This window comes from Pinus tabuliformis, chromosome Q (assembly GCF_031772625.1).
Source record: "Pinus tabuliformis cultivar Carrire ecotype Pingquan chromosome Q, CPIR1, whole genome shotgun sequence".
Lineage (NCBI taxonomy): Eukaryota > Viridiplantae > Streptophyta > Pinopsida > Pinales > Pinaceae > Pinus > Pinus tabuliformis.
In genome coordinates, this window is record NC_142296.1 from 1,236,305,116 (window position 1) to 1,236,321,860 (window position 16,745).

At 35.7% G+C, this 16,745-nt stretch overlaps 1 protein-coding gene across 1 annotated transcript in view; it reads left to right on the forward strand.

Annotated features, from left to right (window-relative positions):
- Positions 1–16,131, forward strand: part of LOC149224281 (putative rhamnogalacturonate lyase B) — a 480,785-nt gene extending 464,654 nt beyond the window's left edge. The window contains exons 13-14 of the mRNA XM_089386062.1: positions 15,364–15,490; positions 15,664–16,131. Of these exons, the coding sequence (XP_089242188.1) occupies positions 15,364–15,490; positions 15,664–15,900 (364 nt within the window). The 3' untranslated portion in view covers positions 15,901–16,131. The remainder of the gene's footprint in view (positions 1–15,363; positions 15,491–15,663) is intronic.
- The last annotated feature ends 614 nt before the right edge of the window (positions 16,132–16,745 follow it).

Below are 16,745 nucleotides of genomic sequence, written 5' to 3' on the forward strand. Positions count from 1 at the left end.
TATCTGTAAAAGCATTGATGATGTTTTGGAAAGAAGCGAAAGAATCTTCAGGACAATTATGAAACCAATTCAAAGCATCACCCTCTAAAGAAAAGGCAAATAGACGCATTTTAACATCTTCATGTTTATATTGGGGAGAACTACAATATTTGATTATTGTATGAGTAAACCTGCATAGATGCTTTCTAACAGCGACTAAATCACCACCTGAGAACAAAGGTAATTTATAAATAGCCTCTTCCGGCATATCATAGAGAAAATCAGTAAAATGACACAGGGTAAACAAATCATCCATGATGACTTGCTTGAAGGGATAAGGAGGGACCAAATGGATGCTAAAGAGAGACCTCTGTTCAAGAAAATCAAGAGATCCACAAGAAGCGAGCTTCTAGTAGAAATTCTTGTAAGAAATGAAAGAAGTGGAGTTGCCACTTGAAAATGAATCTAGCTCTAAGATCCAAAAGGCAAACAACTGGATATAAGGGAGGGTTTCTTGTCTGAGAAATAATGGATGAATAAGTGGAGTCGTCACCCAAAGAAGAAATGAACCGAAATGTCCAAGTGTTAAAAGTGCAGATAAAACGATTAATGAGATGATGAAAGATAGGGTGATGAAAAGATCAAATAACATCAGGAAATGTTATGTTGATGGGATAAGAAATGACAAAAGATTAGATGATTAGAAAAGTTTCGTGAGGACCAAGGTCAGAAAAACTCTATTCTCGGCAACGGTGCCAAAAAATGTTGTCGTTGCCAGCTCAGATGAAAAGATGAGAAATGAGAAGAATGACGAGGAAATGTTGATGAAATGCCGAGAATAAAATATCCCCAGCAATGACGCCAAAAAATGTTGGCGTTGCCAGTAAAAATGATAAAGATGATATGAAGATAAAATGTCGTTGAAGTGCCGAGAATAAAATATCCCCGGCAATGGCGCCAAAAAATGTTGTCGCACAGAGTGTCTAGGCACTGTGACAACGGCTCAAATCGGGGGCTGTCACCCTGATCCCCAATCTCTCCATTTAAGCTATCTCCCTACAACAGGCTAAGGGGGGTAGACCCTACGAAAATGGAATGAAGCCACCAAGTACTTGATTTAGATTTAGCAAGGTTTATAGGATTTGATTAGATTTTAAGCAATTGATGTCAATGCCTTGTGGAGTCAACTATATTGCTAGGAAATTTAGGACCAAGTAATTGATTTGCAACTACTACTTGGATGAATGACTATCTTATATGAAGTGCAGATCCTAAATAATATGATATGCAAGAATCTTGGTTAATTTTAGTTAAATGCCTGTTTAAGTTTTAACCCTTCGATCCTTTCTATATTGAGTCTGATTTCGTAGTAATTGGCAGAAAGAAGATAAGGTGAAGCACACTAAGGTGTGATTAACGATACCTCTTCTAAAAATCTAACATACCTGGTGCTTCCGGCACTGCAGAGAGTTGTTGCTCTGACGACTGCAACGTCACCATTATAAGTACTATTAAAAGCAGGCTTCTCAAACAAAGATGGATGGATACCTATCTCTCTATCGACCAAGCTTATGCTTGGAAATAAATTTTATTTATGCAAAACCAACTTATATGCAAATGCACCAAATGATGAGAAGAAGTTAGACCCGAGGATTAAAAACACTTGTGTCACAAAAGCCCTTAATTACCAAAATAAAATGTTCGTTTTATTGGATGAAGACTTAAAAATAAACCCTTGAAAATATTGCAATTAAACCACAAGCTTATTTCAAATCTTTTTTGATACAATTATAGCCCAAAGAGAACAAAAATGTATTTGCAATCAATGTCAACAGATGCTCAAAAAATATTCAGTTTATGAAACAAAAGATATGCGTTTTATCACAATTCCATGACAGAGTACTTAATTTTCAAAAATTAGTTTTTAGGACAGCAGTAAGAAAAACTTTCTGACAGCAGCGATATGATGATGAAAACAACAAGCTATCAATGATATCTTTATGCCAAAAATTTATCGAAATTTTTCCAAACTTGCCCACATGAATTATAAAAGAATTTCAGCCTGTTATGATGTGATTTCCAGAGTTATATCAGATCTGATATACTTATTACAGCCAGCAATTAAAATATGAAATAAGCCTAATGATGAATGCCCAACTCAAGAAATTAATTCTTTAATGTATTAGACAACTTAAGCACTGATTTTAGGCTAACCCACATGAAATTTTGCCACTGTTATATTTCAAACATAAGAAACAGAATTATTCAGAGATAACAGTCACCCAAAATATAGATCTAGTCCAAATTCTTTATACACATCAAACATAAATGACTTATTAATGTATTTAGCAATTTTTTTAGTTAATTTCAAACCACTTAGATGTGTTTTTCACCACTATTAGAAAGGTATATGACTGTAGCAAACAGTGAGGAAAAAGATGGTTTAGAGATCAAACCCTTAGGCCCTAGGCCTTGAAGATCACTTGCCCAAGTTGCCCAAAAAATTTCAATACCTGAAACACAAATTGTTACCAAATTTTCTACAAACACCCACCAATGATCAGTTTTAGAAAATTAAATATTCAAATCAGAAATGGAGCAAGGAGAATCTAGGGCCAATGGGAGCTAGCACTAGGCCCAATAGAACTAGCGTTGGGCTAAGAGAAGGCAGATCTGGGCTTAGGAGCCCCAAAACTTGAAACCCTTGTTCTGAAAAAAATTATTTTACTTCAGATCTTCAGATTTATTGCAAAATTTTTCATAGATGGCCTTGCAAAAATATTTGGTACAAGATATTGCCCTCCAAGGCCTAGATCTGTCTCAAAACTCCCAAATCTACTTGAAAAAATCTCAAATCTGAAGATTTACTTGGATGATTTCCCAGATCTATTCATGCAAACAATCTTTGAACCTAGATCTTGCCCTCCAAGGTCTAGATCTAGCTCAGATCTAAAGATTTTCTTAGCTGATTTCTCAAATCTATTCTTGCAAACAATCTTTGAACCCAGATCTTGCCCTCCAAGGTCTAGATCTAGCTCAGATTTGAAACTTTTCTTGGTTGATTTCTCAGATCTATTCTTGCAAACAATCTTTGAGCTCAGATCTTGCCCTCCAGGGTCTAGATCTAGCTCAGATCTGAAGATTTTCTTCGCTGATTTCTCAGATCTATTCCTGCACAAGTGAAAAGAGAAAAACCCAATACCCAATATGTACAAAAATAGAGAAAATCTCAAAAACCCAAGTGTTAAAATTCAAAATTATGTTACAAAATTTCAGATCTACACAAGTAAATAACAGATATATACAAATAATTTACAAATCTGAGGAGTATGAGTCCAACTCCGCTTCCAAATCTGATAATCTAAAGCTCTTAATAGCCAGATCTATCAAAATTTCCACAAAATATTTAAAAGTTTTTGAAATTTTAAAAGGTACTAGCCCAAAACACCCTGCAGAAAAAATATTATCGTTAGATAAATCCTGAGGCTTATATGAAGTAGGCTCTTCAGAAAATATGTATTAAGAGTTGGTTGGTCCAACCAAAGACTATTCCCAAACGCTCAATGAGAACTTGAGAGATCTTATGCAAACACTAGATCAACCATCAAATCAAGTAGAGAAATAGAACAATAAAATTCTAGAGAAATAGAGATATCTGCTATTTCAATCAAAATTAAAAATGTTACCCTAGATCCAACAAACTGAATAAGATACCTATATAATTCAAAAAAGTATACAAGAGCTTGAGAGCTTAGTACACTATTCAAAGATCGGATGGATCAACTAACAAATGACCTCCTATTTAAAGATAAATCTTCCAACGGCTAGTTCGAGTGATTCTTGTCAAAGCAATCTCGACCATTGATGAGGGTTAAAAAAAAATTTAATCTCATCCGTCGAAATTTTAAATTCTTGAGGAAATTCGAAATTTTTAATTAACTCAAAAATAAAATTTTTGAGTTAATTTCCTCAAAAGTTTGACTTTGACTTAAACCCCAGGGACCAAACGCTTAAAATTTAGCAAAATAATTAATTTACCTTAGTCCCCGAACCTTCTAAAATTTGAATTTTAAAGAACCGATTAATTTTTCCTTTTGAGAAAATAAATTTACTTAGGACCTAGAATTAATTAAATTTCTGATTTAGGATTTTAATTAATTTTTTGGCCAGAAAATTTAATTAATTAACCTATGAGGGGATAAATTATTTTCCAACCCTCAATACACTTTACATCATAATTTTCATATTTTTTACATCTCAAGGGGAAAAACTCATCTGTAGTAGACCCTCACAGATTACCCATTTCTGCGACACAAATATAATCCAACAGACCAAACAATTTGTAATAAAATAACATAACCAAATAGTTAGGATTATTCCCAAATCACTTTTACATAGACTCAATCTATAACACTAGGACTCTCTTAAGATCCCAATGACAAAATACATTCCGGCTTTGGGGTAAGACTGAAGGAAAACTCTGCTGACCATCCGAGAATGGATCAGTGAAACAAAAAACCTCCCAGAATGTAGATCGTCACCAGAAAAGTAGGTTTACCTAGGCAATTACATACATGACACAGATCTGCTGAGATTATTTACATCATATACATGCAGAATGGGTTTACATTGTAACATGATAATCAGGCTGATGATGATATTTGAACATCACGGACACATCGATTAGACGCTATCCCTTTTGCGAAAAAAATGGGGTGTACTGCTATGGGTCATTGACACGTAGTGGTCAACAGACTCAAAGCGTGAATTTTATGACAATGGCAAGTATAATTTTCCTTGCAAAGAATCAAATCCAATTTTGCATCAATGGACGATCTATAATTTGTTCTCATTTCTATTTTAAGGTTGTGAGTCATCTTTAAGGAGGAAAAGCATTGTCACAAAACAAAAAATGGCTTTCCTCTCTACATGGCTTCACTATATTGCCCATAAGATCGAGGACCCGATTTTCTTCAGCTTGAGGAATTTCTATGTGAGTAACATGGATCAGGATTTTGTGTCACCAATGTTGCTTGGGAAAGGCACCGAAGTCATGAACCAAGTTGTGACCCCCCTATAAACTAAAGAACAAATCCTATCTATTGGTCATTGTTGCCGACGCAGTGCCTATACTACAATGATAATTGTCAAGGAATTATAGGTATCAGACGATACAGATCAATTTTTATTCATGATATTCCAATTCTCTTCCATGCAATGCTTTTTAAATTGGATTCCCAAACAAAAAAAATCTTGGTGTCTATCCCATGGAGTTTGAGCCTGTACTATTACGTACAAGTACATATGAAAATATAGTCGATTTGCAAGGGAGGAAAAGTAGTGAAAGCAAGTTCATATGTTTCTCTCGACTTATTTTCTCAATACTGATTCAAAATGCACGACATTTGGACAATTTGAAAGTGGGCTACCCTCTGTGATCATTTCCAGTTCTTGATTTTCAATTTCACTCCAGGAAAAGGAGGTGGAAAGGTGGTGTTGTGTTTCTCAATCCAGTTTATACCTCTTGTAGATCTGAGACAAATTGATGGCCCATAGCATTCTTGCTCCAAATCATGTTGAAGAATGTAACTAGCTTTGGTCTTCATAATTATACTTGTCAAAAGAAAATTTATTATTAAAGAAAATGACTTATTAAAGCATGGGTTTCATGCTCAGGTCATTGGTTTCTAGGTCAAAGCCCCCATTGAGGGCTTCTAGGTCTTGTCTTGAGTCATTAAAGTCATGATTATAATTAAACCCTTCTTGGGCTTTTGTATCATGTAAAAAGAATTATTTGAGTCAAAAAGGTAATTTGTCACCTCCACATCAGGTTGGCCCTACCCTCAACAAGTTGGCCTGGATTCGGGAAATTCGACCTCACAAGAAGCCTATATATTGAGCAACTCGACTTCATTTGGAGAGCATCACCAACAAGTTTGATCTTCGAGAAACAAGAGTTGGAAAAGAGTGCAAAGTTGTTGGAGGAGAGAAGTTGGGAAGAAGAAAATCGAGTATTTGGGCTACCTTTCTCTCACACGTGCAAAGATACTAGGTTGAAGTTGGGGCTGAAATTCTGTTTTTGTTGCAGGGTTGAAGTTTTAAAGTTGGGAGGTCGATAATCTGCTGGTGGGGTCGAAATTCAGATCTGAAGTTGCACCTTGAAGCGTTGAAACCTGAAAGGCTGAGAAAATGACATCTACAAGGAGGAAGGGCTGACTTGGTGGTTGGAGGAGGTATTTGTCTAGGTCTAGAAGTCTGGAAGTGTCTCATCTTGATTTGAATCTACTAAAGGAAGAGTTCTTGACTGGGTTTTCCCCTTATAGGGGTTTTTCCCTGGTTGTGCGCCTACATCTTGTGTCTCTTGTTCTTGTGATCTTCATACACATATAATTTGGTAATTTCTTGATGAAAGATAAACTAAATAAGTAAAAGAAGCCAACATAATTCACAAGTAATTATCAAGAAAGAGGAATCAAACCCTAAATTCTACTAGCATTGATTTCTCAACATGGTATCAGAGCTAAGGTCAAAGAAGGTTGGAGATCACTTTGTTGGCTTGGAAGAAAAGGTTACTCCCTCTATGGCAAGTTATTTGAAGATGGGATTCAATATCATAAGAATTGCAGGAAGCTAGATTGGAAGGATCATCTACAACCTATCTAGGAAAGTCAAGAGTGAAGGACTCTTGGTTGCACTTACAGGTACTCTTGATGATGACAATGCATGGATCATTGATAGTGGAGCATCAAGACATATGACTGGAGAAAGTGAACAACTTCATACTTTATCGAAGGAACCATCATCTCATGCAGTGGACTTATGAGACAACAACAATCATGTAGTCAACGCCCTTGGATCTGCATCATTGAAGCTAGAAAATGGAGCAAAGCTACACCTCAACAATATACTCTTTTTTCTAGGTTTGAAAAAGAATTTACTTTCAATTTCTTGTTTAGAAGATAAACGAGATAGGGTTGCCTTTGTAGATGGTAAAGTTATGGTTTGGGGAAAAGATTCAAGCATTGATAAGGAAAAAGTTATTGGAGTTCATGAAGGAAGACTATGTAGAGTTATAACACCATCTCCTCAAGCTCTAGTTCACATGGAGATCAATCCTATTGAATTATGGCATATAAGATATAGGCATTTACACTACAAGATAATTCCATCGCTTAGTCAAATGGTAAATGGCATCCCAATATCAAAGAAGATCGCGAAGGAGTATGTAAGGGATGTGCTTTGGGAAAGAATACAAGGAAGCCTTTTACAAGTAGTGACACAAGGTCTAAAGAAATATTAGACCTCTAATGTGTATGGGCCAATGTCTAACAAATCTCTTAGAGGCCATCTTTACTTTGTGACCTTCATTGATGATCATTCTAGAAAGACATGGCTCTACCTTCTCAAAACAAAGGATGAAGTATTTGAAAAGTTCAAAGAATTTAGATCTGAAGTGGAGACCTTAAATGAAAGAAAGATAATGACTTTGAGATCTAACAATGGTGGGGAATACACTTCAAAAGAACTAACTGTATATTGTAAAGAAGCAGGTATTAAGAGGGAGCTTATTGTTCCCTACAAGCCCGAGCAAAATGGAGTTGCAAAAAGGAAAAATAGAACACTTGAAGAATGCATACGAACTATGATACTTGATCAAGATCTACAAAAGTTTCTATGGGGAGAAGCAACAATGACAACATTATATATACAAAATAGAAGTCCTCAGAGAATCCTTGATAATATGACACTGAAAGAAGCATTTACAAGGAAGAAGTCATTTGTGGACCATCTCTAAATCTTTGGGTGTCTCGCATACATCTGTGTTCCAAAGGACAAGCGAAAGAAGTTAGATTCTACAAGCATTAAAAGGATCTTTGTTGTCTACAATCTTTCTTCAAAAGCATATAGAATCTACATCAAGGAAGGAAGACAAATTGAAGTGAGCGGGGATGTTATATTTGACGAAAATCATGCCTACAAAATATCCAAGGCTATTCCAATTGATTTTGATGATGAAGAGATACCACTATTTGAAGAAGAAGAGCATCATGATAAGTCAACTACAAACCAAGAAGAAGAAGAAGAAGAAGGACCAAGTAAGCCTATTCAACCTACGATCATACCCGAAACAAGGAAAAGGCCAAATTGGTTAAAAACTACTCTTGAAGATGCCACAGGGCATGGAGCTACTAAAGGAACTTTTAGAGAAAGCAAAAGACCAAAGAGATATTCAGGATATGCAACATATATGACAAAATTGATAGAACTTGAACCAACTACATTTGAATAAGTTGCTCATCAAGAAGAATGGAAGAAGGCAATTCAAAAAGAATATCAATCCATCATGAATAATGGGGTTTGGGATATCATTCCTAGACCAAGTGACAAATCAGTTGTCACTTAAGAATGGATTTACAAAATCAAACATGCTATTGATGGAATCATAGACAAATATAAATTTAGATTTGTTGCAAGGGGTTTCTCACAAAAGGAAGGCATAAACTATGAAGAAACCTTTGCTCCTACTGCCAGGTATACTACTATAAGATCTTTGGTTTCGCTAGCTACTACTATGTGATGGAATATTCATCAAATGGATGTCCAAACAACATTTGTAGATGGAACCATTAATGAAGAAGTATACATTGTACAACCGAAAGGTTTCAAAATAAATAGCAAACATACACATGTCTGCAGACTCAAGAAAGCCCTATATCGCTTGAAGCAAGCTCCTGGGGCATGGTATGCAATAATGGATGCATATCTCTTAAGAATTGGGTTTATCAAAAGTTATGCAGATCCAAACCTCTACATCAAGGTGGTGAACAATGAATCAGTCATTATACTATTATATGTGGATGATTTGTTTATTACAGGTGTGGAGCACAAAATACAAGAATGTCAGAAAATGCTAGCAGCCGAATTTGAGATCAAATATCTAGGACTTATGCACTATTACTTGGGTTTGAAACTTTGGCAGTAATCCGGAGAAATATATCTGGGTCAAGGTAAATACATAATTGAGATATTGCAGAGATTCGGTATGATGGATTCCAAACCTATGAATACTCCCATGATCACTAATCTCATGAAGTTGAGAAGCTCCGACTCTAGTCTCGTCGATCCTACTAGCTCTCATAGGTTTATGGGTTCTCTGATGTATCTGGTAAATACAAAACCTGATATATATTTTGTCGTGAATGTTATTAGTCAATTTCAATTGGAGCCTCATCATGACCATTGGATAGTTGCCAAGCATATTTTGAGATATCTATGTGGCACTATACATCACTGCCTAAAGTATGATGGAAAGGAAGTTAAGTTAACAAGTTATACCGATTCCAATTGGGGTGGCAGTGAGACTGATGGAAGAAGCACTACTGGTGGATGTTTCAGTTTGGGTTTTGCAATGATTTCATGGATGAGTAGAAAACAAGATCCTGTTGCGTTAAGTAGTGTTGAAGTAGAATATGTTGCTACATGTGAAGTAGGAAAGGAGGTTGTTTGGTTAAGGAAACTTTTATCAGATTTGTTTGGAAAGCCTCTGGATCCTACCATAATAAATTGTGATAATCAAAGCAGCATCAAGATGTCTGAAGACCCCGTATTCCATGCAAGGACAAAGCATATCAACAACAAGTACCACTACATTAGAAGCCTGGTACAAGATGGGGTTGTAAAGCTACAATATATTCTGACAGATGAACAGGTAGTTGATGTGCTAATGAAGTCTCTTCTGAAGCATGTTTGGGTTAGTCGATATTATAGATTTAGTTGATAGGGAGAGATGAAGCATCTAATGGCGAATGCTTGGGAGGACATCTGGCTAGCCTATGTGTTGATGTCTATATCTCGAAGAGCGAGGGTGGCATTGGTCAAGGAGCTCTGGCCTTGGATACACACCTAGATCCCTGGGTTGATGGTTAGTAAACCTGATGGTACCTAGACTGGTTGAAAGCTTGAGTCCATCTTAATCTCACCCGAATAGATTACCTTGGTCAGTAATCTAGTCTGCAGCACTAAGTGTGCTAGAACTCTTCGTAGTTCAAGATCATTTTGAAATCTTCCATGTACTTATATATATATGTAATTATGAATACCTCCCTAGTTAAGAGAGAGTGTTAAAGAATGTAACTAGCTTCGGTCTTCATAATTGTACTTCTCAAAAGAAAAATTATTATTAAAGAAAATGACTTATTAAAGCATAGGTTTCATGCTTGGGTCAATGTTTTCTAGGTCAAAGCCCCCATTGAGGGCTTCTAGGTTTTGTCTTGAGTCATTAAAGTCGTCGTCATTATAATTAGACCCTTCTTGGGCTTTTGTATCATGTAAAAATAATTATTTTTGAGTCAAAAAGGTAATTTGTCATCTCCACACCAAGTCGGTCTGGATTAGAGCAATTCGGCCTCACAATTCAGCCTCACAAGAAGCCTATATATTGAGCAACTTGACTACATTTGGAGAGCATCATTAACAAGTTCGATCTCTCAGAAGCATTAGCTGGAAAAGAGTGTGAAATTGTTGGAGGAGAGAAGTTGGGCAGAAGAAAATCGAGTTTTTAGGCTACCTTTCTCTCACACATGCGAAGATACTGGGTTGAAGCTGGGGCCGAAATTATGTTTTTGTTGCAGGGGCAAAGTTCTGAAGTGGGGGAGCTGAAATTTTGATGTGAAGTTGCACCTTGAAACGTTGACACGTGGAAGGATGAGAAAATGACATCTACAATGAGGAAGGACTGACTTGGTGGTTGGAGGAGGTCTTTGTCTAGGTCTAGAATTCTGGAAGTGTCTCATCTTGATTTGAATCTACTGAAGGAAGGGTTCTTGACTGGGTTTTCCCCTTATAGGTGTTTTTCCTTGGCTGTGCACCTACATCTTGTGTGTGTTGTTCTTGTGATCTTCATACACATGTAATTTGGTAATTGCTTGATGAAAGATAAACTAAATAAGAAGTAAAAGAAGCCAACATAATTAACAATTCGGCCTCACAAGAAGCCTATATATTGAGCAACTTGACTACATTTGGAGAGCATCATCAACAAGTTCGATCTCTTAGAATCATTAGCTGGAAAAGAGTGTGAAGTTGTTGGAGAAGGAGAGAAGTTGGAAAGAAGAAAATCGAGTTTTTAGGCTATATTTGTCTCACACGTGCGAAGATGCTGGGTTGAAGCTGGGGCTGAAATTCTGTCTTTGTTGCAGGGGCGAAGTTCTGAAGCTGGGGAGCTGAAATTTTGATGTGAAGTTGCACCTTGAAACGTTGACACGTTGAAGGATGAGAAAATGACATCTACAACGAGGAAGGACCGACTTGGTGGTTGGAGGAGGTCTTTATCTAGGTCTAGAAGTCTGGAAGTGTCTCATCTTGATTTGAATCTACTGAAGGAAGAGTTCTTGACTGGGCTTTCCCCTTATAGGGGTTTTTCCCTGGTTGTGCACCTACATCTTGTGTGTGTTGTTCTTGTGATCTTCATACACATATAATTTGGTAATTTCTTGATGAAAGATAAACTAAATAAGAAGTAAAAGAAGCCAACATAATTCACAAGTAATTATCAAGAAAGAGGAATCAAAACCTAAATCCTACTAGCATTGATTTCTCAACAAATCAATGGAGTTTTGATAGGTCAAATACGCTTAAATGGTGGACACCCCTTGGAAAGCAGAATTGTCAAACTGCTCATCTCTAGATCGATGGTCCACATTCTTTCCTAGAGGTCCTCAACATTTTACACAAACCACCAAAGGGGAGTGTTAGAAGGTGGTTTATGGCTTTGCATGACACCACCCTTGGTTTGCCAATGTATACATGGCGGCGGGCTGGATCCACACAACTTCCACATTACTTCCATCTATTATTGAAGACCTATTATCTTATTACGAAGACCAACGCATTCTCCATTTTAATATAGTCGCTCTACATTAATAAAAGCCCATGACCTACTATAAAATTCTTGTAAGAGGCAGGGTTTAATTTATTTAAATATTGAAGTATAACATTGTAAACCATAAGGCCCAACATACTTTGTAATGTGCAGGTTTTTATTTTGATCAAAGGGCGAGCATTATATATATATATAATTTATAATTTTATTGTAAATAGTTTTTTTTTAAAGGAGAAAACAATTTTATATCTGTTTTAAAAACCAGTTTTATAAGTGATTGAAAACAGTTAGACTAGAGTGTAAGGGCCCTAAATTCAAAATTTAACATGGTCCAGCATATTCATGTTCAGAAAAACTGTGAAGCCTTAAATTCAAAATTTAACAGAGTTTAACAATATTTCTACTCACAAATATAAAATTTTAATACAAAATTTATCCATTCTTCTATTGAGTACCAACCTGTCTGCTCTGCCGCAACTCCTGCTCCCGCTGGAAATCAGTTGAAGATGTTTTTGAGTGTTGTTCCCGCTGCTGCAATTACCAAACCGCCATTTTCCTCCCAGCCTATCTGGGGTCTACCTATACGGTCCCCAGATCCAAAAGACAAGTCTTCTAGCCCCCATGCCCAAAACCCCAAGAACAATCAAGCTCAATGTTTGTGACTCTGTTAGAACTTCCTCCTCTGTCTCTTTCCAACTCATAATGAATTTCCCACAGTTTGAAACAAAATGGTGTGTGTTTTTCTTCAACCCTCCTTCGTTCCTTATATGTTTAAATCCACCGCCTTCCAACCACCTTGCTGTCAGCCTCCTCCTCCCTTCCACTGACTCATGCTTCCTTCCACTGCCATCCTCATACATTCTGGACCTTTCTTTATTATTTTTTTTTGTTTGGCTAGAGGCAGTTATATTCTTCTTTTAAATGAAGCTCTGAATGGTTCTTTTATAGATTTAGGAATTAGCAATATTTTATTTTATTACATTTCTATTTTAATTAATTTGTTTCATTTGTTTTTTTTTTATTTTTTTAATTGCTTTATTTTAACATATGGATGAATTTATTTATTTATTTTGATTAAATTAAAATATCATTTAAATAAGCTTTTGGTTAATTATATGATTATTTCAAACAATAATTTATGTACATTAATGACATGGGTTATTAATAAGAATAATTTAGCATCAAAATGATAAGTATTAATACTATTTAATAACTAAAATAATAAAGAGATATTTACTATTTTTTTAGAGTGTCATGTCTAGGACAAGATCTACCTTCTTAATGGTTTAGGTATTCAATCTAGTATATTTTTCTTTAAATAATTAATTTGTTTATCCTTTATTTAGACATCATTCATAATCAATTAGTAAGTATACTAGTGCAATGCATGCATATGTAGCTATCATATGCATGCCTCGTATGCACGCTAATACTCTTATTCTGTCCGAAATTCAGGCTGTGTCGCTACATAGAGGCAGAAATAAAAGTAAAAGACAATGATTTTGTAAGGGTTTGAAAATAGAGAGTCTGGAACAAAAATATGGATGTAAATGATGGAGTCTCTTAGAAACTTATCAATAAAGACCATTTTGATTCTAGCCTTGGGCAAGTTGCAGACTTTGTTTTTCTTTCACTGTATTTAACATTTCATTAAATGTGTTTTTCTTCCACTGATATGTGATTTAAGAGTAGCAGGTTGATTTAGACCAGATTTATGAATTTACCTAGCACTAATGGTACTCATCATTTTGGTTTAAGTCCCTTAATAGGTGCTCCATTGTATCAAGCATTTATCCATTTTACTTGTTATATGCATCATTTCTTCTGCAGGGTTGAAAGTTGAGATTCCTAAAGGCCTCAGTGATTAATCTCTGTTTTCCTCATTTACTTCTAGTCATTTTTTAAAACCCTAAGTTCTGCAACCTTCATTGATCTAGCCATTCTAGTTGGAGTTGATAAATTTCTGAATTAGAACAATTGTTTTACCTCTTATGATGTGTCTCTCTGTCCAACCAGCAGTTTTAAAGTTTTATCAATTCTTGTAGATGTCCTGGGCATCGATTCCCTTGCAGCCAGGAATTGTCTTCGGGAGACAACATAGTCAAACCCCTTCAAATGGCAGGGCTGACTTGTCCATTTGAGGCTGATTTGGACAGCTGGACAATAATTAATTTCTTCTTCAATTTTGAACATGAAAATATTCACTGAAGCTACCAATTTCCAAGATCTTTTTCATCATAATCATGTGGCTAGCCCCTTTTCCTTGAATAATGGAGGCTGACATGGCATCCTCTCGAATTATGGTGATCAAAACAGAAAAGTCAAATTCCCAATGGCATAACTTTTTCATACAAATTATGGTTGAGGCAATTCTTGTGCCATTGGAAAGGCATCTGTGTAGAATAGCACAAATGGGTGCAGTGATTAAGTGGCAAAATTTCTCCCCCAAAAAATGTTGTTTGATGCCTCAAACTGGTCCCGGAAGGTTTCAGACCCAAATGTGCCAAACTGGGTCTTGCTGGTAAAAATAGTCCTGTGAGCTGATTGCTCCATTTTTTCCACTCTAAAAGCATCAAGATGGTTGACAAACAATATAAAGATGCAATCCGGATCAATAGCTATTAAGATTAACTCCAATATTCTAAACCAATGTAGAATAAGTTTTGTTTCAATTCCTCAACAAGTATTATTTGTCTCCATGCTGAGAGCAATCATTTTAAGGCCACCTCCATAATTGTTGGTAATATTGATATTTCCCAAGGAATATGCATGACTGTAGAAATTTAAATTTTCCTTTTCTTAAGTTGTCATGTAAGTAATCCTTCCTCAATTTCTTGCTAAAAGATGAGTGATCCTTCCTCCATTCCACCAGCTCGATATCTTTCTTATTTATATCATCCTAGTCATTGTTGGTTGTTAATTTTTGGCATTGGGTTGTTAGCCTCCTTCCTCTCAGTCCTGTTACGTTTTTGAGCACTTCTTCGCACATCTTGCATATTTGATGACAATATGTAGTGATGTTTCACTCAGCAGTAATAAATAGTGCTTTCAGGTCAATAATATCATATTAGTTTGTCTTTGGCAATTTCTTCCATATCCTCTCTGCAATATTCCTCAATTCATTGAGATATAACCGAGTAGCTGCTGTAGTCTTAGAATAGTCAAAAGCAAGAATTTGTTCCAATAAAGAGTGCCCCCTCAACTAAGTTAAGATGACAGCACTTCATTACTAGTTAGTCCATTTATCAAGGATGTTACAAGCAGTATGTGCAAGCTACTTACATGTGCATCTATCTATCCTTGGCTCTCTTGATTGATTGAAAACATAACGACAAGCCTTGCACCAAGTCTTGTTTGATTCCCAATTTATATTTGTAGAAACAAATGTATACCCTAAAAGTTATATATATATATATATACATACATGTAATTTTGAAATTATGAAAGAATTGGAATGGAATGGACAATCATGTGTTTTATTGATTTCATTAAAATAATTTCAGGATTGAAAATGATGGAAGCTTTCGTCCCGCAACATGGCAAATAAAATTCCAGCTAAGAGGTGTGGAACAAAACAGTCCTTATAAGCTTCGATTAGCAATTGCATCATCAACCAATGCAGCCATTCAGGTATAAAAAATTTCATGATGGCTAATCCTCTGTTATGGCTCAAGTCATAATGGTGTCTATAATTCTTGCTAGTATCTATCTCTACTTAAAAGATAGGCAAATAATATGATTGAGCTTCAAACAAATGATTTGGTTTCGTTAATTCGCTCCTTACAAGTTCCTTCATGTCACAGGTTCGATTCAATGATGCAAATATATATAAACCACATTTTGATACCATGCAATTTGGGAAAGATAATGCCATTGCTCGTCATGGCAACCATGGTTTGTACCATCTGTTTAACATTGATGTTTCTGGAAACTGGTTGGTGGAGGGTGAGAACACATTATACCTTACACAAAGAAAAGCCACTGGCCCTTTTACTGGGGTAATGTATGATTATCTCCGGTTGGAGAAAGTTTCTTCATAGACTAGAAGAAGAACAATTGAGTTTTCATATATTAAGAGAGAATTATTGTATATGATTTGATAATGAATTTGTATAAACATAGTTTACATTGTTTAAATTATTTGTTTAGGATTACACAATGAATTCCTATAAACATCGTTTTCACAATTTCTCGGTGGAGCGCACAAACAAATATTGTGAAGATTATTTTTCCACTTGCATTTGTTAATTTTATGGGATATAGTTTATTGATGTGATGGAGCAATGCAAATCTATAATTCAACAATCAAATTAAAAAAGCCGCTAATAGATACATTTGGTTGTGTTAAAGGATATTGATTGTAGACATGTATAGTGCTTCACCATTTTGACTTCTATTGAATTTTGTAACTGTGGTCGGTCTTCATAATGTATATTTTCATCATTGATATATGTAAAGTATGTTCTTCATGCTCAAAAGAAAATTTTATTATTGTATTTTGTCGAAAGGAAAATTTTGAATTTTGGATTTCTATTTTCGGCTCCACAAGATGATGAAGTCAGCACTCCTATGTTCAAGTCAGCTCTACCTCAAGAGTCACCTATTCAAACCCATGCAAATGAGCATAAATAGGTCATTCAACCTCCATCAAAGGGAAAATTGGATAACCAAGCAATAATATCATCTATCTAGCCACACGAAGAGATCTAAGGAGCAAGTTGGAGAGAAAAAGGAGTAGAACGAAGTGTCCAAGGAGAAGAATAATTTTGTGAGTAAAAGGCCGAAATTTCTAAGGTACTTTCTTTGTAAAAAGGGAAAAATTTCTGAGGTTGAGTCTTTATGAAAAAGGCCAAATTTTTTGCGTTTTATCCTTGTGGTCAAGTCC